General features: G+C 39.1%; 1 protein-coding gene across 5 annotated transcripts in view; it reads right to left on the bottom strand.

Moving 5' to 3' along the window:
* Positions 1-4,706: 4,706 nt before the first annotated feature.
* Positions 4,707-24,261, bottom strand: part of ca14 (carbonic anhydrase XIV) — a 62,609-nt gene continuing 43,054 nt past the window's right edge. The window contains exons 9-12 of one of the 5 annotated variants that reach the window (XM_079895313.1): positions 19,728-19,751; positions 19,463-19,547; positions 12,066-12,119; positions 4,707-5,830 (exon numbers count right to left, since the gene is read on the bottom strand). In XM_079895313.1, the coding sequence (XP_079751439.1) occupies positions 5,728-5,830; positions 12,066-12,119; positions 19,463-19,547; positions 19,728-19,751 (266 nt within the window). In that variant the 3' untranslated portion in view covers positions 4,707-5,727. Of the gene's footprint in view, positions 5,831-12,065; positions 12,120-15,961; positions 17,313-19,462; positions 19,548-19,727; positions 19,752-24,261 lie in introns of those variants that run through there. The other 4 variants (XM_079895314.1, XM_079895315.1, XM_079895317.1 and 1 more) reach the window with 4 other exon arrangements.

Raw genomic sequence — 24,261 nt, 5'->3', positions numbered from 1 at the left:
TTTTTGATTGTCAAAATGCCGGCGGACACAGCTATAGATTATAGATTATAGATTATAGAGATGATTATAGTCACCTCTTGCCATTTTAACCTGATGCTATACCTGCTTCACTTGTATTAGCATCTCAGAGCCAAGTACCTGCCAGAGTTACCACTGCTGCTGCATTTTCCCAGCTTATAGTGACTTGCTCGGGGAGAGTGAGCTGCCCTAACCCACCTGATCAGTACTAATTAAATGGTTTAAAGGGTATCCTTCTTAATGATTCAGTGTTTACATGTCATCCTACACACACCACAGTCACTTTATATCTGCCTACAATATCACAACATTTCACCACAGGGGGAAATCATGATATAATTTCAATAATCTACTAATTTATTTATAGTATGTACAGGTGAAATTCACAGTCATAAGAGGTATAGCTGTGGTGAAGAGAATGCAAAACAAGTATCTCCACAAAACCACACACAGAGAGAGCCATATAGAAGCCCTCAACTAATATAACATTGAGAAAAAGGTGAAAATAAAAAAGGGGTTTAAATGTACTAAGAAATGAGAAAAACAGTCAAAAGTATACATTTTCTGTAACACTTTTATTTTGATGGTCCCCTTTTGAAACATTCTGTTGTCTATAAAGAACTTTGCAGCTACATGTCAACTAACTCTCATTAAAGTATTAGTAGACTCTCTACTTAATACCTGCTAACTCTTTATTGTGATGGTCCCCCAACTATGAAGGTAAAACAGTAGCAAAACTCGAGAGCTTGCTAATTTGAATGTGAGAACTTGTAAAATTAATATTTGTATTTGTAAGTTGAAATTTATACTTGCAGCTCTGATGTGAAAAGCTGCATCTATTGATTTGCACACACAGACAATACTCAGAACACCTGTGTTTTGAATTCGAAGTTGCAGATTAATAGTTACAAATGTGTAAAGTGTCATTTACATAAACAAAATGACAGGCACAATTGTGTACTACACATTTATCTTTGTGCTTTAGTTCAGTTTCGTTGTACAACCACAAGTCGGCACTCACAACCTCTCATATCTGGCAGTACAACTTCAAATCCTAGCGCTTTGACTTTTGCTACTCTTTTTGCGATATGCCTGTAGCAAAACTCACTCGTGCACTTGTAAATGCTGACTTGAGAGAGCAGAGTCGGGGGCGGGGCTGGGGTCGGAATGAAGTCATTTTATTGGCCGATGCCTCACCAATGAACAACGCCAGCCACAATGCAAACATTTGTATGCATATGTATCAGCTATTTTTTAAAACGCTTGGAAAATATTTTTATGAAATATCATTAGTTTTACTGGAATAGTTTTACAGAATATGAACGCAACGCGTTTAATTGAGACAGTGGTATTAAAAGACCAAACAGGAAACACCATAAAGCATAGCCTATACAGAAAAAAATTGAGCACAGAATATGAACGCAACGCGTTTAATTGTACGTTTTCCTCGAAACCCAAGAAAACGCTTAATGAGGCTTAATGGACCAACAGTTATAAAATAAAAATTAAAAACAATAAAAAAAACATAATTTGTTACTTTATTAATAAAACATAGGCAGCAAGTTTATTTGCACTGAACACACATTTGCTTATATATATATATATATATATATATATATATATATATATATATATATGAAGAGTTCAGATGCTCGTATATTTAAATTCAATAATTTCACTTAAATGGCAGTGAAGATTACCTATTAATTATCATTTAAGTGAAATTACTGAACTTAAATATACAAGCTTGATAAAAATGATCATTCTATAAGAAAATTTCAAATGGCATTTAGAGGCTTTTGCATTTGAACTCTTCATATATATATATATATATATATATATATATATATATATATATATATATATATATATATAAATAGCCTATATATATATATATATATAGCATATATATATATATATATATATATATATATATATATATATATATATATATATGTGCCAATTCCATTGCAATATGAAAATGCACCTAAATTATCTGATAAGAATGTAAAATGTATACCTTAATATGCAATGTAAGTCGCTTTGGAAAAATGTAAATGTTTTAAATATTCACCCTAGCCTAACTGTTGGACACACAAAAACAAACAAAACATAAATAAATTATATATATATATATACGTACGTGTGTGTGTGTGTGTGTGTCTTTTACAGTCTATGGTATATATACCATATATAGGGCATATATATATATGGCATACGTCATATGTTTTACGTCATATTCTGTGCTCATCTGCTTTTCTGTAGTATGCATTAGCATTGTGTCTACTGAGTTTGATAATTTCGTTTATTTATTTTAATATCAGTCTAATGCATTAAGCCATGTTAGTGTTTCAGTGCACGCGGGTTTCGTGACATCATCGAACTCCCATTTCATTGGCTAGGTGCCAACCAATAAAACGGCTCCTTTGACCCCCCTCCTCCCGCCCCCCTTTCCCTCTCGCCACCTCTGAGTTTCAAGTGCACAAGTTAGTTTTGCACCTGATATATCGCGAAAAGAGTAGCAAAAGTCAAGGCGCGAAATTTGAAATTGCAGTGACAGATTTGAGAAGCTGCAAGTGCCTAATTGAGGAAGTACCGCGAATGTGAACGTAAGATTAAACGCAAAATATATATTACAAGTTTGTGTCTGTCGTTGTAGTTCTGTGAATGGCATTTTACACATTTGTGTCTACTTGTCTGCAGCTTCAGATTCAGAATACAGGTTTGTGACTATTGTTTGCGAGTGCAAATTTCAACATTCAACTTCAGATTTTTATTTTACAGGTTTTCACATTGGAGCTGTGAGTGTAAATGTTCATGTACAAGTACGAATATTTATTGTACAAGTTCTCAAATTCACATTTACATGCTCTCGAGTTTTGCTACTGTTTTGGTATTCTACTGACTATAAGTAACTTTGCATGTCAACTTATTCTAACCCGGCTATTCTTGATATACTGGTTATATTTCTTGACATACTGTGGTTATATTTGACATACTTCAAGCAAAATCGAAGAATGAACTGATGTGACGCCATTTCGAACAAAAAAAGTTTGAAACAGCTTGACAAAGCAAACTTTCCAGAAAAGTTTGCTTCAGCTGGTAAACACCTTTGTACTATCATTGGTCCATGACAATAAAAGGTAGGTGTGCACGGAGACTCCACATTCTTTCACGTGTAAATCTTTTCCTGTTAATTTCTCCTGTTCCAGTCTGTCGAGGTGATGTGACTTGCGAGTGAAAACATGAACACACTGGAAAGCTGCTTTATAGTAGAAAATGAAGTTGTACTTCTGATGAAAAGAGACACTGACACTGTTTTTCATGTTTAATATGGTAAAGCCTAGGGGTGTAATGATTCATCAACTACATCGATGTATCGATTTATATTCCTATGATCCAACTACATCGATCTGTGCTCGGCAAGTTGGCTTCCGGACGACATATATCGATCTAATATCGTTTTAAAAGGCAATGAATCGATTGTATCGATACTAGGAAATAACGCATTGGATTTAAGCACGTCAGACTTTATATGGATGTTTTTTCTTAGCACTTTTAATGATAAAGGCATTAAACGTTACTCGATTCAGTCTGCCTATCTGTGACGTCGTCGCCATGCGTGACGCGCCAGCAGCAGCGCGACAACAGTCAAACAGCGCAAAGTCTCTCATCTCAGAAAAATGGACTTTCCTGTCCTCTCAGTAGCGCGCACTCTTCAATTGCACGCGCAAATGCGCCTGCGCGCGCTGTATCACTTCACTAAAGCGCAAAAGAAATACGAGCATGCAACGTCGTAAATTAGTAAGTTAAGTTAAGTTCTTCTAAGTATTGTGTATCACCATGGTAGCCTAATTGTTGTTGTTTCCATAACAAAATGCCACTTAGTGGTTATTTTGTATATTTTTATATGACTGTGGACATGTGGTGGCTCATACCAAGACTGTATTAAGTAAGGATTAATGCCCGACGAGGTGTCCATTATCAGGTATTAATGGACGACGGCGAGGCGTGAACCGTCCGACGCGCAGCGGAGGTCACTTACGAAAGAAAGAAATATTTAATCAATTAATAATACTTTAATGTGTTTTAGAGTAAAAATCGTGAGGGTTTTTATTTATTAAGTCGAGCGCACTATTTAAAGGTGCAAAGAGCAAGTCTCTGAGTTTTTGCAGAACTATGCCCCCCTCTGGCGACAAATGAAACTGCAACACTGCAACTGAACGCGCATGACGTCACGCCCAGTCTCAGATTCCCTCTTATTTATTTTACTGTACAGGATTATAGAGGCAATCGCAGTGATCAGAGAAGGGCTCATTCATCCCATCAGGCAATTGTTTAAGCATGTATGGGTTAGAAAAACAGGTATTTTTAACATGAAAAGTTGCTTAATGCACCTTTAATATCTCCCGTATACAGGCGTTGCCAAGCAACGTGGCCACAGCGACCAGACCGCAGCAGTTGATCAGTGAGTTTGAGCCAGCGCAATCATTTAGAACTGTCATCAGGCAAATTGACGGGACGCCTTTCCTAGGTGTACATTATCACTTTTTAATGGACACCCTGCAGCCAATCAGAATCGAGTATTCACCAAGACCATGGTATAACAAAAACTAGTTTGGGACTGCACTTAACGTCGCAGTGCCTACTGTTTATCAGTATTTGTCATATTCTTACAATTTTTTTTTGTATGTTAAGGAAAGGGGGACAGAACTTGTGTGTCAACAATTTTTGTGTAAACAAATGTATTATAATAGGCCTATATAATTCCTAAAAAGGTGGGTCGCGGCTTGATGACCATGGGGAAATGTGGGTCCCATGGCCAAACTATTCAAAACATCATTCAATGTTGTGATAATCGTAATTAATCCCAATTACAATATCAAGGGAATAATCGACAATTATGATTTTTGTCATAATCGTGCAGTCCTACTTTATTCAAATAAAATGTGAATGCATTTGACATTAATTGTTGTTTACTTGTTTGTTTATATCCATAATTAATTGATACCTGATTCCCTTACAAGAATATTTGGCTAAAAAGTCACTGAATCGATTTCAAGTCACTGAATCGTTTCGGATCGTATCGTTCTAAATGAACCAATATCGTCCCTGAATCGTATCGACAACCACGAATCGCGATACAAATCGAATCGTTGTTAAAACGAATCGTTACACCCCTAGTAAAGCTGCTTGATTTCAAGCAATCTATTGTATAAAGTGCTATAGCCTATAAATAAACGTGACGGGACTGAATTGCAGAACTCGTGCAAACAATAACCACGTTGTAATGATCAGATGCTTTTCTTATGCTTTATTTAAAAAATGACTGTTTTCTCAATTTTATTGTGTGTTTATTTTGTTATTGAGAGAGGTAAGCCTGCAGCACATATTTACATATTCATCTAACTGTTGCTTTCAGCAGTGTTGATGGCATCAGATGTTCACTAACAGTATATCGCTGCTCACGTATTTTGAACTTTGTTTTAACCCAAAACGAAGAACGAAAAAGAACTTTGTCGTGAGTATATCGGGGCCTTAACCCTACCAGTCTCCTAACACTCTAATGAGAGTTAGTAGACATGTAGCTGCTACGTTACTTATTGTCAACAGAATGTGTTAAAGGGACTATCAAAATAAAGTGAAACCATATTTTCTCATGCACTTTCACAAGACAAAAAGGCCAAGATACACATGAAAGGTTACGAATCAAGTATTAGGCTGAGGGGCATCTTCCTCTGGTTTTCCTGGGTTAGAAGTAATCTTTAAAGCCATATCCTGTTTGAGTTCTTTTGCCACATCTTGTGTTCTGCTGAAACAAACAAACAATCAAAAAATTATTTGAATGATTTGGTTGAACTGAATAAACTGAGAGTATATTGTTATTGCCTATAATAACAGTATATAACTAAATAGCTTGCCTTTGTTATATACACAGCCCCCCCCCCCCCCCCCCCCCCACACACACACACACAGAGAGAGAGAGAGACAGAGAGAGAGAGAGAGACAGAGAGAGAGAGAGAGACATATATATATATATATATATATATATATATAATATATATATATATATATATATATATATATATATATATATATATATATATATACTATGTCAGTGAAAATCAACATGTGTGTGTGTGTGTGTGTGTGTGTATATACATATATATATATATATATATATATATATATATATATATATATATATACGTATATATATACACACACACACACACACACACACACACACACACACGTCACACACAATGTTGATCTTCAGTTACATAGTACAAATAATACATGTGTACAGATCTGGCCTTTAAAAACGCGCGTTTTCTCCCGCGGCATTCGGCAATTCGTCTCGTAGAGTCTCGCAGAATTCTGCAAGTGCTTTCGGGGGGCGCTACTTACAAATTCCCTCAATGTGTTTCGCTTCACAGAATATCCACCAGGTGGCGCATAAAAAACAACTTTACGTTAGATTTTTTCTTTTACTTCATTACGTCACGATTGTGAGAAAACATCCACAATAAAATATAAATTATAAATAGTAATAGACACAAATATTTACAGTAGGCTACTGTATTATACAGACATTTGAAAATATTTGTAAATGCAAAAGGTTCATTAAGACAAGAAGGGGTATTGGACAACGTTTACGAATTTTTATATGCTTTGTCATTGCTGTGGTTTCCAGGAGATGAGTGCATGCAGAATATTTAACATTGCTTTTATTAAAACAGCAAAGTGACGTTCTTGCCAGTAGCGCATAACTTTTTTGTACAACTATTAAGATGATTGTGCATGCAATGCGCATTTATATAAGTGCAACAGAGAATTTAGTGTGAGCATAATACACGTGACTCTGCCTGTAAAAACCCAGCAGTATTTTTTATATATATACACAAAATCATCCTAACATAATGCAATTAAATAATGCGACTTACCCAGATTCTTAATTCGTGAAAATATTTCTTGTGTGATTGTTCTTGTGCAGATATTTCTTGTGAGGTAATGTTGCAGCTCAACGCATAGCATTTATATTTTGGGCGCATCTGATTTGCCATTACATTATTAATAAATATTTTAATTGAACTGTCTTAATGCATTAAGCAAAGATTTTTCCACGTTAGTCTCAGAATGTCCGGGGTTGGTTTGAGGTCTTGCCGACAGTTTGTAAATCTTCTAAATATTCATATTCACAAATTCCATACAAAGGGTGATCAACAGTTATGACTTCTAAAATAAAATAAAAATGACCAGATAAGAGGTATCTGATTGACAGTTTGACAGATGTTGTTTTAAAAAAATAATTACAACATTATGGGGAAGTGGTATTAAATATTCGGTAACACATAGCCTAATACAATTATTTTAAGTATGCATTTTGTTCAGTTTTGCTTTTACAAAATGTTCCCTGTTTTTTATATAATTAATTTAATCTGAGATGTGCGTTATATCGCTTTTTGATCATTATTTGTGTTGTCGAATTTTGACACAGTTTCATTACTTGTTCATAATAATTTGATTCATAATTATGTCGTTTTTTTCTAAAAGTAAAAGTAAAAAAACTAAAAGTTTTTCTAAAAGCAATATTCTAAAGAGATACAAAGACAGTGTACGTGTACCCACCAGATTTCGCCATGAGTCATTTTGTACCCACCACTTTTAACTTCCGTTGACCATTTTCAGTGGTTATGAGGAGCAATATGAGAGAAAATTTTTGTAATCATTGTCTGACACAACAAAAAAAAATTATAATATTCATTTTATTTTAATTTTCGTGTTCACATTTATGAGGGAAAAAACAACGTGTCAGTTTACGGTTATGGACGTGAGCGCTCTAAAAGCGGCAATAAAAGTCTGCTTTAAAACTTTCACAGAGACCTTAAACAGAACAGCTGCCTTTCTTTAAATCGAATTTCGTTTTGTATTAATTATGTCTTAATTTTAATCAATGTTTCGTGAACCAATTGCCTGGATTTAAGAAGTAAATATAGCAGACAATCACGACACCGGCGCCGGCGATATCTCATAAATGAACCGAAACTCAGCGTGTAATGCACATTCACATTTACAGTGTATTTAGACACATTTAGACGCATTCATAATCATTACTTTTACCGGTTCTTTGTGGCAAGCTTTATGCGTGCGGTCGTGCGCTTGAGTGCGGCTATATTATAGTAAATGCTCATTACTTAAAACAAAGCATAAGCCTCTTCCTGGCATGCAATGGAATCTACAATGTCAGTTGGTTATATCAACATATGTCAAATTAAGTTACGCGATATCAACAAATTAAGCTATAAACATTAATTTGAAATAACTTAAAGCGTATGTATAGTATATTTGCTTAAATAGCATTTAAACAAAGGAACTGCAAGGGATTAAAACCCCGCCCACACGCTGGTGAAAACTGGAAAAACCGGTTTTCTTTTGATTCCCTGAGAGGAGATCGATTAGCATTGGGGGTTGAATCGGCAGACCTGGGGGGTGGGTGGTTGTAATTTCTTGACTCTGTGCAATTGGTAGCAGCTAAAACAAGCAGCTAAAACAAAGACTGTGCAATTAATTACATTTTGGAAATAACTTTCTTCATGTCGTTTTATTTATACACTGTAAAACATTTTTTTTTTTTTTTTTTTTTGAATTTGTAAATATTAAATATGTTTTACAAACAATTGGTTTACAAACTCTTGGAGGTTTGTGGTTACCATCATTCAGAAGAGTGGTGCTTGTGTTTAGACTTGTGTTTTACGTGATTAAATCAGGAAGATTACATTGGTTTCTGTCCACACGGAGACGCATTTAAGACGATTTAATCAGGAAATGGAGGCACCGGCGCGATATAACTTGCATTGCTCGTGAACTGAGCTCGTCTCATAAATGAACCGAAACTCAGAAATGTATCTAGAAAGCTTGAAATGTCCACTTTTAAACAAAACAATTCAAAACGAAAAGAAACAGACAACTCTCTTTTGTAAGTGTGCATTTCTCTCTATAGGCACGTTCACAATATCTGCGAAGATGACGAGTCAGCATTGTCAACATCTTTGACTGACACATAAAACACTAGTTGATTAGTAAACAATTAAAATGTCTCCTTGCTATATTTGACACATGATTACTTTTGTCAGTTCTTTGTGGCAAGCTTTATGCATCCGTTAACTATCGAATATCGTGACTCATATTTTGTACCAGACCATTTATGGTTGTTCATATTGTTCAACAAAGTTCTTGATAAAAAAAGAAAAGAAAAAAAAGAAGCTACTGTGCCTAATATTATTGTTGTATAGCGCGCAAGGTTTATGCGCATGCTTTAAGTCTTCTCCGTTTTTAGTGTATGTCTGTGGCAGAATTGCAGTGCCTGGTCTGGTATGTATACTAGGCTACATCGTTTTGAGTCGGTTTCAGTGGTTTAGTGTGTACGCAGATATTTCTTGAGACGACGCCATGTTTTTATGTTTTTATGCACTTTTACTCTTTTAGTTTTGTTGCAATTTCACCAAAAGCTTATAATTAGGAAATACACACAACACGCTAAACTTGTATTCTCTATATGTTAAAAATGTTGTAAAAAATACGTATTATTCTTATATAATAAGAATAACAATATGATACATTTATATTGCACTCGAAATGATTTAGATATGGAAAGAGGAATTCTTCTCAACTACCACCAATAAAGTTTTAAAATTCTTCTTTAGAAAATATTATATTTTGATGATTCTGCAAGTTCAGCAGACAGTGAGGTTCGGGTTTGTTCCGATCAGAGCTCGTGAGTGGAGAGCGCATTTCTGAATATTCCGCTCCGCTCGTTCATTCCGCTCAGGGTCCACGGCCTCGCTCAACACAGATGTCCTGTTGCCTGGTTCGAAAATATGTGGAATACGGGCTGCTTTCGACTAAAAGTTTTTTTTTTTTTGTAGTCGACTAGTATACTAGGCTAGTTGTTCATTTAAGTAATTCGTGGACAAATCGCCCCTTTATATTAATTTAATTAGCCTACTTATGGATCATGAGCGTTTACGTAATATAGCCGCACTCAAGCGCACGACCGCACGCATAAAGCTTGCCACAAAGAACCGGTAAAAGTAATGATTATGAATGCGTCTAAATGTGTCTAAATACACTGTAAATGTGAATGTGCATTACACGCTGAGTTTCGGTTCATTTATGAGATATCGCCCGGCGCCTCCAATGTCGTGATTGTCTGCTATATTTACTTCTTAAATCCAGGCAATTGGTTCACGAAACATTGATTAAAATTAAGATATAATTAATACAAAACGAAATTCAATTTAAAGAAAGGCAGCTGTTCTGTTTGAGGTCTCTGTGAAAGTTTTAAAGCAGACTTTTATTGCCGCTTTTAGAGCGCTCACGTCCATAACCGTAAACTGACACGTTGTTTTTTCCCTCATAAATGCGAACACGAAAATTAAAATAAAATGAATATTATATATTTTTTTGTTGTGTCAGACAATGATTACAAAATTTTTCTCTCATATTGCTCCTCATAACCACTGAAAACGGTCAACGGAAGTTAAAAGTGGTGGGTACAAAATGACTCATGACGAAATCTGGTGGGTACACGTACAATGTCTTTGTATCTCTTTAGAATATTGCTTTTAGAAAAAACTTTGTTTTTTTTACTTTTAGAAAAAAATGACATAATTATGAATCAAATTATTATGAACAAATAATGAAACTGTGTCAAAATTCGACAACACAAAGAATGATCAAAAAGCGATATAACGCACATCTCAGGTTAAATTAATTAAGCTCCTCATAACCACTGAAAACGGTAAAAAAAAAAATCGAACCAAAAGTCAAATTAATATGGACTGAAGTTAAAAGTGGTGGGTACAAAATGACTCATGACGAAATCTGGTGGGTGCGTACCCACCGTCCCCACCGAAATCGACGCCTATAAGGGAAACATGATAGTATAAAAAGTACTGTGTGTAATGCAGAAAAGCGCATTACAACCATGTTAAAACTATTTAAAACGTTAAGATGCAAAAATGAACTAAATGTAAAATTAGATAATGATATTGCGCAAATGATCTCGGTCTCTTTAAAGGTCTTCGCAAATTATTGTGTTATAAGACTCAGTTATCATAGCCTACATCACGTCTCTTCTACTGTAAGTACACAGGAAAAAAAAAATAAGACAAATGATGCGCGTTTGAGTCGGATTTTTATGAAGAATATGTGACTGTTTATGTAACTGGCAAAAGAAAACATTGTATTCGTCATACTTCGTCAACTCAGTATGGCCACATGAAACACTACTGCCATCTACAGGTTTTAGTATTTCCTGCGTCCAACACCTAATCCCCCTTCTGCACGATCCCGCAGAATTTCGGAAGTGCTTGTGGCATTCTTTTCTCTGAGACGCGCATTTTTAAAGGCCACATCTGTATTATTTGAAACACAACGTTAATCTTAAGTTAAACCTGCCTCCTGGTAGTTGCTCTAGTCTAGTTACCCAAGTGTGGAACAACTGATTAGTGAAAAAAGAAAAAAAAATTCAAGGCTCATGTGTGAGCTGAGAGTACAGTGTAATATGCTGATGATTCAATTTTCCTTACCCACACTTCTCGCATCCCTTACCATACACATGTTCATATTAAGTACATTGAGCTCATAAATTGTGGTAAATGGAAGCTCAAACACGCTTGCTTGATGTGTGAGAACCCATAAGGTTTGTTCTCACATGTCACATAAGCAAGTTTGAGCTTCCACAAGAATCAACAAGGTTTGTTCTCACATGTCAAGTATGTGTGAGCTTCTTGTTTACCATATTTTATGTGCTCAATGTAATAAATAATGAATTAAAAAATGTATGGTTTTGGTCAACTGTTCTTTTTTTCATGAGCAAAAATATATTTCCTGACTTTTTAAAGTGATTTAAGTAATTTATCAACTAGACGGATAAATTACTTAAATCACTGCGAGGTTGAGGGTTAGGGGTTAGAAACCACCTGTGAGGTTAAGGGTTAGGGGTTAGAGGTCATGAATCAAAGGTTATTGAAAAAGTTGACCTGGGCTCAGGAGCAGGTCGGATACTTGGCAGGACATCCCAGCTTGAAGTTAGGCTGTCATGTTATGAGGAAAAACAATCATATCACCAATCACAGTCCATCAAAGTAATCACAGACAAACATGATCAAAGAATTTTAATGCTAAAGACAAAAACAGAAATACAAGACAAACTACGTTCTAATAATTAAGTTAAATCAGTTTTTAATGAATGAAATCCAAATCAGCTGTGTGATCTTTTCTACCACACTATTTTCAGTAAATGTTACTATTTGATAATTGATGTATTCATTTTTAATTAATAATGTAAGTACAAATAGTATTACTAACAGTTGCAAATTGCTTTAGGCTGAATGTTTAACAGTGGCATGTAAACTGTGTTTGGGTATATTGATCTCTTTGGATTATTTTAACTTGTATTAAAGTAGCTAGTTTGGATGTAAGTACCAAGATATAGATAAGGTGGCATTGATACAATGTTCAGTTTGTTGTTCAGCGTTGATATCTGACGCAAAACGTCAAAAAATGAGTAGCGCGAGGACTTTTCAGTGCATTCATTACTATTTTAATATTCATGAGGTAAGTGTGACGAGCAGGACGAGGCCGAGGGCCGTGAGTGAGCGGCACGAGGCCGGTGGCGTGATTACTCTGATGAGCGACACCTGCGAGACGCACCGGTCTCGTATCTCTCACGGAGGAGCGGAAGCATAAAGGAGGAGCGATGACAGTGAAGAGGGAGAGAGGAACAGGCCTGGACTTATGTTGTGTTTTGTTTCTGTTTTATTGTGACAGCAGCCGTCCATGAGGGGCTGCTGTCTTTTACTTTCGTTTTGTATTTGTTTTATTTTTATCATTAAATGTTTGAATGTTCGCCGGTTCCCGTCTCCTTCTTCCCATAACATCTGAACCTCGTTACAGTAAGACATCGCTATTAAAGTATAAGCTCCCAGCACTTCGCCCACACATCGCACCAGAACCGTTTTTCAGAACCGAAACTTTGGAATTTCGCATGGTTCCGGTATTTTTCAAAAACACTAACGGTTCTGGATAAGAATTGATTCTCGGTTCCCAACCCTAGTGATTGCTATGCGAAAGCGCAGGTACAGGGAAGTGCAGAGGGTGGAAGAGACGCTTGCAGGCACTCTCCCCCTCAAGCGCATCATCGAATGAATCCCTTGCCATATCCAGGAGCCGGCACCGTCCACCAGCTCCTTTAGACCAAGGCCTAGTGAAAGAAGAGAGGAGCAAAAGGCCAGCATGGCGGCCCATGTCACAGAATGTGCCTCAGTGGGTAATGAATACTTTAAGTCAGGCTACAGGATTTAGTTTGGCTTCCGTCCACCTGTGTTTAATGGTGTAGTAGCTACGTTGGGACATCAGGAGTCAGAAAAGGTATTTTTCAACAAAAAACTGCAGTATCTCTTGGCGAAAAGGGCCATAGAAAAAGTACCTCTCCCAGAGAGAGAATCAGGGTACTACAGTCAGTTCTTTATTGTGTCCAAAAAGAGAGGGGGATTGCATTCGATTTTAGATCTGAGGGGCCTGAACAGTACTCTTCGGACATACAGGTTCAAGATGCTGAACTTCTTGCTGAACTTTGTGTCTCAAATCCAGTTCGAGGACTGGTTTGTGATGATAGATCGAAAGGATGCTTACTGTCACATCAAGAAAACAAGAGGGCAAACTTTCAGTCTTACAGGTTCAGAAACTGATAGGTCTCATGGGGACAGTGGCCAATGTCATTCCACTAGGCTTTCTGCACATGAGACCATTCCAGTTCTGGTTCCTAACTGCGCCCCAGACCGGACTATAATCCAAAAGTTAATTCTATGTCTGGTCAGCCAATGGACTTTATTTCCTCTGCTTCATGGGATGCAGCAGCAAGAAAGTCTGCATCTGTTATGTCCGTTGTGCGCTTTCAGGATCTATGTCCACTGCTCAGGCAAGTGGCGTAAGTCCTCTCTTCTTCTGGTCTGCTTTTGGTGGCTGCAATAGAGTGAATGCAGTCACCAAACAGTGTATCTCACTTTGGATCACGGATGCAAATCTCCCTCTCCTATGAAGCACGGAATGGCTTAGCCCCTAGAAGTTAGGGCCCACCCCACTAGGAGTGTTGTGTCTTCCAAAGCTCTTGCTAGGGGTGCATCCTTGCTAGATGTTTGTGCTTTGGCTAGATTTTTTATCTGGCAAGACAGGTTTTATTGTCTGGACATGGATTCATCCACAGGGTCTCAAGTCCTTCAGGGTTGATTCGGTCTCAGCCGGCGCTCAACAACTGTCTGTACAGATATAGGCACTGCCCCTTGGCATGGCGACGTTGGTATTAAAGTTCCCATAGTGTCAAGTTATGACGCGATGTTGAGTTCCACTTGAAAGGGATTTTCTCAGGTTACGTATATGTAACCCTGTTACCTGAGAGGGAAATGAGACACCACATCACGCTACCATGCTATGCTACTACGTCGCTATGTTATCACGTTCAGCCAGTCACAGATTAGCGTGTGTAAACACATGCTTCAGACACCGGCTCACACAAAGCCTTCCCATAGCGTTAAGCCATGACGCGGCATCTCATTCCCCTCTCAGGGAACCGGGTTAAACCTGAGACATTTTAATTTAAACCATCATTTTGTTTGAGAATGACATTTAAATGTTTAAAGTTTGTTGGATCAGCATTGAAATTTTGATGAAAGCCGACCATACACATTGGTGCAGACTGGGATATTGAACTAACATTTATTTGTTGTTGATGTCCACAAGATCATGTATGTAGGGCTGCGTTTAACTTTTAGACTAACTCGCCAACTTCTCTAAGTATATCCCCTCAGGGTGATCCCCGTCGACATTTTGAAATGCATTCAACTTCGTCAAGTGGACAACTTCAACTTCTTCTCAAAATTTAAATGTGATTTGCAAAACAAATCATTCACACCCCTTCACGAACCAGTTTAACAAATTCAAAGTAACCGAACTGATCAAAAGATTCCTTTGCGAACTGGATATCGCTATGACAGATCAGAAAAGATTGCCTTCTGGTTTTTTTTTTTGCTCTTTGCAGCTGCAAATGCAACTAAAGTGTTTGGACAAATGTTTGGACAATTTTTTTCTTCAATATGTAGTAAAGTAAAAGTAGAAGTCAACAAAAATATTTAAACTCGAGTAAAGTACAAATACTTTATTACTGTACTTAAACGAATAGTTCACTTCAACATGAAAATTCTGTCATTTACTCACCCTCAAGTTGTTTCAAACCTGTATGAATTTCTTTCTTCCGCTGAACACAAAAGATGATATTTTGAAGAACCAAACAGTTGATGTACTCCATTGACTTCCATAGTATTTTTATCAACTGTCTGTTGAATGTTGAATGTTGAAGTGAACTATTCCATTAAGTACAGTAATAAAGTATTTGTACTTCGTTATTATACACCACTGCCATATTCAAACCACGATGGGCATATTCAACTTAACTGATTTTTTTCTAATTCACTGGGGGTTTGGTTTTGTGGTGGATCTTTTTGTAAAGCAGTTGAAAAACACCCATTGTAGTTTGAAAATGCCCACTGATAAAAACACCTGTAATGGTTCTGCATGTACACTTCTAAGCATGGCTGAAGCTGGGTTATCCTGGGCCACGGTGCAGGTCGTTTCTGTGGGCCCCCTTGAAATCGCGTTTCGGGGGTGGGTGGGTTTTCCCCTTGAATGAAATCGCGTTCACCACCACCTTTAGCTCTGCTATGGACGGTCCTACTTCTCAGTAATTGATGCTTTCTCAGAGGGAAAACATAGGTGCATCCTGTACAAAATTCTTGTTTGTTGAACCACCTGACATATTCACACAATTTCTCTGGCACAATTTCAGACAACGGTGCCGTCACAAAACGAAGACAAACGGGATCCAATACGAAGTGATTTTAATATTACAACAAACACAGGAACAGACAGAAAGTTTAACAGTGCGTGTGTGTAACATGGGGTAAACCCATACAACACGCAAACACCAACCGACAACCAAAGACTGAAAATAGAGGAACTAAATACACAGAGATAATGAAATGATACGAACAGGTGTGATTAGATGAGTGTCCATGACAACTGATGACTGGCTGGACAATAAAACAATGAATAAACCATACATTTTCCTACACACTTAAAAAGTGCATCTTGCTTTGGTAATATTTATTAGGAATTTCCTGATTAAAGTTCTAACAATATTTAGCAGATTTCTTGACGTACAAGTGAAAGCCCATGTCTTGCTTCTATTACTCAATGGTAGCAACACCTTTTGTTTAGTAGGAGTGAAGGCAGATGAGGATTGACAATTAAAGAAATGAGAAGCGCCCTTCTGATAATGGTGACATTGATTATAATAAGTAATTACTTAACCACTAAAAAGTATGTTCTATATAGTAAGAATGTTATCTGAACATACTACATTCGCCATGTTGTCAAATCCTCTCACGTGACGAAACGAGAATGCACAAGTAAGAAATGAGAAGCACCCATCGAGTTGTAGTCAAGAGCATAATCACCTGACCTGATCTGAGGCTATCATGTGCCTTATCTCCTGCTCCCTTGATTACTGCTTTACAAGGTAATCATTAATATTCCTGAATCACCATTAAATGTGAGGAATGTAATTGATCTCCATTCAGTTTAGCCTGTTCTCACTGAAACACAATCACAAAAAAACTTAATCTTTAAAACTACACTACATTCTTTAAAATATCTTCTTTTGTGTTCAGCATAAGAAAGAAACTCATACAGGTTTGAAACAACTTGAGGGTGAGATCAGATGGCAACAATGTTTTATGTTGACAGTACATTTCAGTTGTATTTTCAATGTTTGAACAAACATGATTTAGAATGAACACCACAATGTAACATTGATCCAACAATATTGCCAAGGATTCTTTTTGTTAATTTCAATGTTGATTCAACAGCAATGATGTAGAATCAGCATCATAGTGTAACGTTGATTCAATGACATTACCATTGATTTTTTTTGTTGAAATCTCACTATTGTTTCAACATTAATTGTGGGTGCAAAAGTGATACTGAACCAACATTACTCTATAACATTAATTCAATGCAATTAGCGTTGGCACATCAACATTGACTGATAATCTATGTAGTTTGTATTATATTATTTCTTTCTTTTAAACGTCTGATGTAATTTCTTGTATTTATATTTATTTATTCCTGATTGTCCCCCCTTCATGAAGACATGACACTCTTGCCAGCTAGCACTGGAAAACAATAATCTTGTTGTTTAGTGACTTACATACAATTATGAACCGTAAACTGTATTTAAGATAAGACTAAAAAAACTGGAATTTATTTGAGGAATTACAGAGGAAGTACACATTCTTGGCAAGTTTGAAGCAGAACAGCAAAATCCCTAGTGTTAAATTAACACTCCTCAGTGTACATATGTGTCCAACTACAACGAGTTAAAATTAACACTGAAGCAGTGTTGAGGTTAATGAGATAATTAAGTGATTAATTAAGTGATAATTGGCCATTAGTGGTGACACTTGATGTTATTAAGCAGAATCAATGAAGGAAAGAGAAACAACAAGAAAAGGAAAAAGAGAAACACAAGAACTACTGACTTCGAGCCATTACACATTATTGCCAGTTTGACTTTATTTCTGTCATACATCTACAAAAGTTCTTGAGATTCAACAGAAGTTTAGACGGTAATGTTTTATGGAATTTTCCGTTTCAAGTCACCATTGGTCAGGTGGTGGTCAGTGTTTGCTTTAGTTGGGCTCTTGACTCTTTTCATTTTTGAATGATAGTTTTTCTCTGACTGTTCCAACATTGTGTTTAGAAAGCACATTTGTTACTGCAAGAGAAGCATGACCTGCTCACAATATGTTTTATGATGACATTATCATCATGTAGTGACCTGATTCACTGAAGTCATTCAGAGGCAAAATTTTTGACTATATGCTTGATGTCTCATTTTAGTATTGGTGATCGTAGCCCTGATATTCTATAGTTTGAGATCCAACAGCAATATGAACAATTTTGAAAATACTTTGTGCACAGAAGCTATTGTGTTTAGATGCACAGACATCAATAATCAGCATATGAATCTCAACAATGGTGACAATAAACAAACTGGTGACAAACAGATCAACTCTGAACATCACAAAACAAGCTACTAAAGTCATAACAAAACAATAGCAAAATAAAAGAAAACAGGAAAAACCAATGAAAATTACAGGACAATTCAGCTGCATAATTTATTCATGCTGCAATGCATGATGTGAGCCATGGATGCATTTTGATTGGTGGCTCCCATCATGCACTGCATCATGAAGCATTTGTGTGATAGCCACCATTGTTTGAGATTCATATGTAGATTCTTGATGTCTGTGTGTGATTTTTAAACCTTCAGATTATTAAAGCATTCCTGGAATTAGCTACTGTTATGAAAAATTAATAAAGCATTTGTATAATCAGCTTATAATGCTGGGTGAGATCAGTGAATCAGGCCACTGCAGGATTGTTATTTCATCATCGAAACATAACAATCATGACCTGGGCTGCGTTTCCCAAAAGCATCTTAAGCCTAACTTGATTGTAGAACAATTGCAACAAATGGTCTGAACGATCAAATTATGCTTATGATGCTTTCGGGAAATGCAGCCCAGGTCATAGTTTCTCTTGCAGTAACAAATGTGCAAGATATGGCAGTTGGAGTGATCAGGCCATGGTTGACGTCTGGATTGCAGAGAAGAGAATGCTCGAGTAGTTTGACCAAGTGGAGCTTTATCTCCACTGGCTCACAGGTTCCAGGTGCACCCAATCAGCAATCACCTCAACAGAACAAAGATGATTAACAATCACACAGGGGCCGTCACACTTTATAAACACAGAGTTGGAGCAGCCAGATAAAAACTAATGTTAAAAAGAAAAGGGTCAAGAGCCCAACTAAATAACTAATAACCATAATGGTGACCTGAAATGAAACATTCCATAAAACATTACCATCTAAACTTATGTTAAATCTAAATAAAAACGTGTGTAGATGTATGACAGAAATAAAGTCAAACTGGTAATATTAAGTGCAATAATGTGTAATGGCTCGAAGTCAGTAGTTATTGTGTTTCCCTTTTTTCTGTTATTGTTTCTCTTTCCTTAAATGATTCTGCTTATTAACGTCAGGTATCTTCAATAATGCTCAATCATCACTTAATTAATTATCTCATTAACTTCAACACTGCTTCAGTGTTAATTTTAACACCCTGTAGTTGGGCACATATGTACACTGAGGAGTGTTAATTTAACACTGGGGATTTTGTTGTGTGTAACTAAGAATGTACAAAAACAATATATAATGTCACTAACCAGCTCACGAGACATGTGAATTGTTAAAAATTCTTACCGAATAGTTTTCACAATGAAGTAGATGATAACAGCCAAACCTATACATCCACACAGAGACCCAATCACAATCGCTGTGATTTCACCTGAGACAGAGACAAAATGTTACATTTCTCAAGAGAACTATAATAATTGAGCAATACTTAGCATAGATATTTTCTAAGAGAGTTGCTTGAAAAGATAAAAACAATTTAACAAATAATACTGAATGTTTAGACAGTAAAATGATTAATATAATAATTGGTATAATATAAAATGTTTCTCACCTGCAGTATAAATTTTAACTGAGACTGGGGAGAGAAACAGTGAAACAAAGAAGAATTAGACACAGCACAAGTATGATGCTATTTTTTTAAGCAACATTCATATATTCATATACCAAACACCTCCACGTTTTCCCTATTTAAATACAGTTACTCGCGTAGTGTAACTCGACCTAGGACGGTGACACAAAACAAAACGTTGCGCTTTTCTAAGCGTGTAAAATGGATAACTATATTGTATGGCGGAATACCATAGCAAGTGCTTGTGAGCACTTCGACTTGGCGCAGTAATATCTTCACTCGTGAAAAATCCTCTCACCGGCCCCCGCTCCCTCTATTGAAGATATTACTGTGCCAAGTCGAAGTGCTTACAAGCACTTGCAATGGTATTCCGCCATACAATATAGTTATCCATTTTACACGCTTAGAAAAGCGCAACGTTTTGTTTTGTGTCACCGTCCTAGGTCGAGTTACACTACGCGAGTAACTGTATTTAAATAGGGAAAACGTGGAGGTGTTTGGTAGCTTCTCTGCTTGGCCCATATTGAATGAACTGGGCTAAGCTAAGTGCTAACAAAGTTTTGCCGCAAGACAGAGCGATTTAGTGCACGCACTGAGACGAAAGAGGTATGTATCAACTCGTCTTAGTTAAAGGAATAACATCGTTTAATATGAAAAAACGGTGGAGTATCCCTTTAAGTTGCTCTTTTCTATGCAATGACAGTTCATAGTATGTCAGGTTTAAAAAGGATAAAAAGCAATAAAGATCTTTATTAGTTGAACATCTGCATAGCATCTGTGAACAATAGCTACATTCAATTTCTGTCACGGTTCATGAGTGCGTTGCTTCCTGCTTGTCTCGTGCATTTGTTATTGTTGTCTGTGTGCCATGTGCGTGTGTGTGTGGGTGTCACCGTATTAATTATCAGTTAATCACATCATCCGCAATCAGCTCAGCGCCAGCTGTCACTCATCTCCTGTTCCTTTAAAAGACTCACTGAATCCTTCTCTCATTGTCAGATCGTTGGTCGATGTTTGTGCCGTGTTTCCCGTTTGAGTTGGTGTCTTCCTGGAGTCCTGTGCTGTTTGTTCTTCGTGTCTGGTTCCTGTCTTCACCTTCACGCCGTTTCACCGCCGGATTCATCACGACCATCTAAGTCCCTGCGTCACCCTGCTACAGCCGTCTGACCCTCACGATCTGCCTGAGTCTACTTCTGTTCTGAGTGTTAATAAACGTACTTTCTTGAGATCGCCTGCATTTGCTTCCTTTTTTCCCAGCACGTCATGACAGAACGATCTGACCAATCGATGGGAGCAGCAGGCGAGACCCAGATGTCTATGGAGGCTTTCATCGGCACTAGTATGCAACGAATGGACGCTCAAGAGGAGGGGCTTAACAACAACGGACGTGCCATACAGGCACTGGTGACGCAGGTGTCCGAGCTAACCCAGCAAATTCAACATCTGCGCATGCCCACTGCGCCACCCACGCCGTTCGTGCCCCCCGTTCCAGCTGATCCGCTCTCCCAGTCTGAACCTCGGATGCCAGTTCCGGAGAGGTATGCTGGAGAACCTGATTATTGTCGTGCTTTCATTACCCGTTGTGAGATGCATTTCGCCCTACAGCCACACACGTTTGCCACGGAAACATCTAAGGTGGCATTCGTTCTCACTCTCCTGACTGGGAGGGCGGCCCTTTGGGGTACGGCGGTGTGGGCGAATAGAGATCCCTGTTGCGTGTCGTTCCAGGCACTCGCGGAAGCCATGAGGGAAGTCTTCGACCGCGCGGCGGCCGGGAGGGAGGCTGCTAGGAGGCTGGCGGAACTCAGACAGGGTAATCGCTCTGTATCGGACTACGCCATTGAGTTCCGCACCCTGGCCGCCGAGTGCCAATGGAACGACACGGCGCAGTGGGACATGTTCCTGCATGGGCTGGCTGACCGCGTTCATCAGGAGATCTACGCCCTGGACCTCCCGACGACCCTCCACGGGTTAATAGAGCTGGCGCTGCGGGTGGACTCCAGGCTTGGCCGGATGAGTCGACGCGCGCCAACCGAAGCTCCAGTCCACTTCTTCAACCTCCCGAGGTCCAGTGGCACCGACGCGGTCAGCCCCATCAACGACACCGAACCCATGCAGGTGGGGAGAGCTCGGCTTTCCCGGGAGGAGAAGGAGAGGCGGAGATCCCTGGGCCTTTGTTTGTACTGTGGAGGATCTGGACATTTTCTGAACTCATGTCCGTTAAAAGGCCCAGCCCGGCAGTAACTATGAGGCTACTGTCGGGTGGGATCTCCGCTGCTAAGACCTCAGGAACACCATCAGCGACATCTACTCTCCTCCCGGTTAGACTTAGATGGTCGCATCACCAACACCACTGCCACGCACTCTTGGACTCTGGGGCGGAAGGTAATTTTCTGGATCATCACTTCGCCATCAAACATCACATTCCTCTACTACCACTCACCCAACGCATCTCTGTCCACGCACTCAACGGCCAAGACCTCCCTGTCATTACCCTGTCCACTGCTCCTCTCACACTCACCACCTCCGGAAACCACACTGAAACCATCACCTTCTACATCATGGACTCCCCCCTGGCTCCCATAGTACTTGGACACCCCTGGCTCACTCAACACAATCCCAAAATAGACTGGCAACACAGAACTATCAATGAATGGAGCACTGAATGTCATAAGTCTTGTCTTTTGTCTGCCTGTTCGTCTGTTCCCATGTCTGTCTTACAGGAGAAAGCAGCGGACTTGTCAACCGTGCCCGAGGAGTACCACGACCTGAAGGAGGTGTTTAGTAAGTCTCGAGCTGCTTCTCTTCCTCCTCACCGTCCCTACGACTGTGCTATAGATCTACTGCCAGGTAAATCTCCGCCTAAGGGCAAGTTGTATTCACTTTCTGCTCCAGAAAGGGAGGCCATGGAGAAATATATTTCTGATTCTCTGGCAACCAAATTCATTCGCCCTTCCTCTTCTCCTGCAGGGGCGGGGTTCTTTTTCGTGGGGAAGAAGGACGGATCCCTGCGACCTTGCATTGATTACCGGGGACTGAACAACATCACGGTAAAGAATACTTATCCTTTGCCGTTGATGTCTTCAGCCTTCGAGAGGTTGCAGGGAGCGACTCTCTTCACGAAACTGGATTTACGCAATGCTTATCATTTGGTCCGCATCAGGGAGGGTGATGAATGGAAGACCGCCTTTAATACCCCCAGGGGACACTTTGAATATTTGGTTATGCCCTTCGGGCTTTCCAACAGTCCAGCGGTCTTCCAGGCACTCGTCAACGACGTGCTGCGAGATATGGTAGATCAGTTCATATATGTTTACCTGGATGACATATTGATTTTTTCTTCATCTCTCCAGGAACACGTGCAGCACGTCCGACGAGTGCTTCAGCGGTTGCTAGAGAATGGGCTTTTTGTCAAGGCGGAGAAATGCGAATTCCACGCACAGTCGGTTCAATTTTTGGGGTACGTTATCTCGTCCGAGGGGATTCGCATGGACCCTGACAAGGTTAAGGCTGTGGTAGAGTGGCCAATTCCAGATTCCCGCAAGGCCCTGCAGAGGTTTCTGGGATTCGCCAACTTCTACAGACGTTTCGTCCGTAATTTCAGCCAACTAGCCGCACCTCTGACTGCCTTGACCTCCCCCCGAACTACGTTCAGGTGGACAGACGCGGCTGGCTCCGCGTTTGCCAAACTCAAGGACCGCTTTGTTTCGGCCCCTATTCTCATCGCCCCTGATTCCTCACGTCAGTTCGTGGTGGAGGTCGACGCGTCAGAGGTGGGGGTAGGAGCAGTGTTGTCCCAGCGTTCCCCCACGGACGAGAGGATGCATCCTTGCGCGTATTTTTCACACCGTCTGTCTCCTGCCGAACGTAATTATGACATTGGTAACAGAGAGTTGTTGGCCGTCAAGCTAGCGTTGGAGGAGTGGCGCCACTGGTTGGAAGGGTCGGGGGTACCTTTTATTGTTTGGACCGATCATAAGAATCTGGAATACATTCGTACTGCTAAAAGGTTAAACTCCAGGCAGGCTCGGTGGGCACTTTTTTTCGGTCGTTTTGATTTTTCTCTCTCGTACCGCCCGGGTTCCAAGAATATTAAACCCGATTCTTTATCGCGACTTTTTGATCGTTCCGAACGCCTGGTTACTCCCGAGTGCATTTTACCGGAGAGTCTATTTGTCTCCACACTCGTATGGGAGGTCGAATCGAAGGTCAAGAAGACCTTAGAAGGGGTAACGCCCCCGGTCGGGTGTCCACCGAACCGTTTATTTGTGCCGGAGGAACTACGGTCTGAAGTTATTCAGTGGGGTCATTGTTCCAACATAGCCTGTCACCCAGGAATCAATCGCACGAGGTTTTTGGTTAAGCAGCGATTCTGGTGGCCACGGATGGCCCGCGACATTCACGATTTTGTTTTGGCTTGCTCGGTATGTGCCACTGGTAAGACTTCCAATCGCGCGCCAGATGGGTTACTCCAACCGCTGCCAGTCCCTTCGAGACCCTGGTCCCACATCGCTCT

The sequence above is a fragment of the Squalius cephalus genome (genome assembly GCF_949319135.1).
Source record: "Squalius cephalus genome assembly, chromosome: 15".
Classification (NCBI taxonomy): Eukaryota; Metazoa; Chordata; class Actinopteri; order Cypriniformes; family Leuciscidae; genus Squalius; species Squalius cephalus.
The sequence above is the reverse complement of the archived record's forward strand: the minus strand, read 5'-3'. Positions and strand labels throughout refer to the sequence as shown.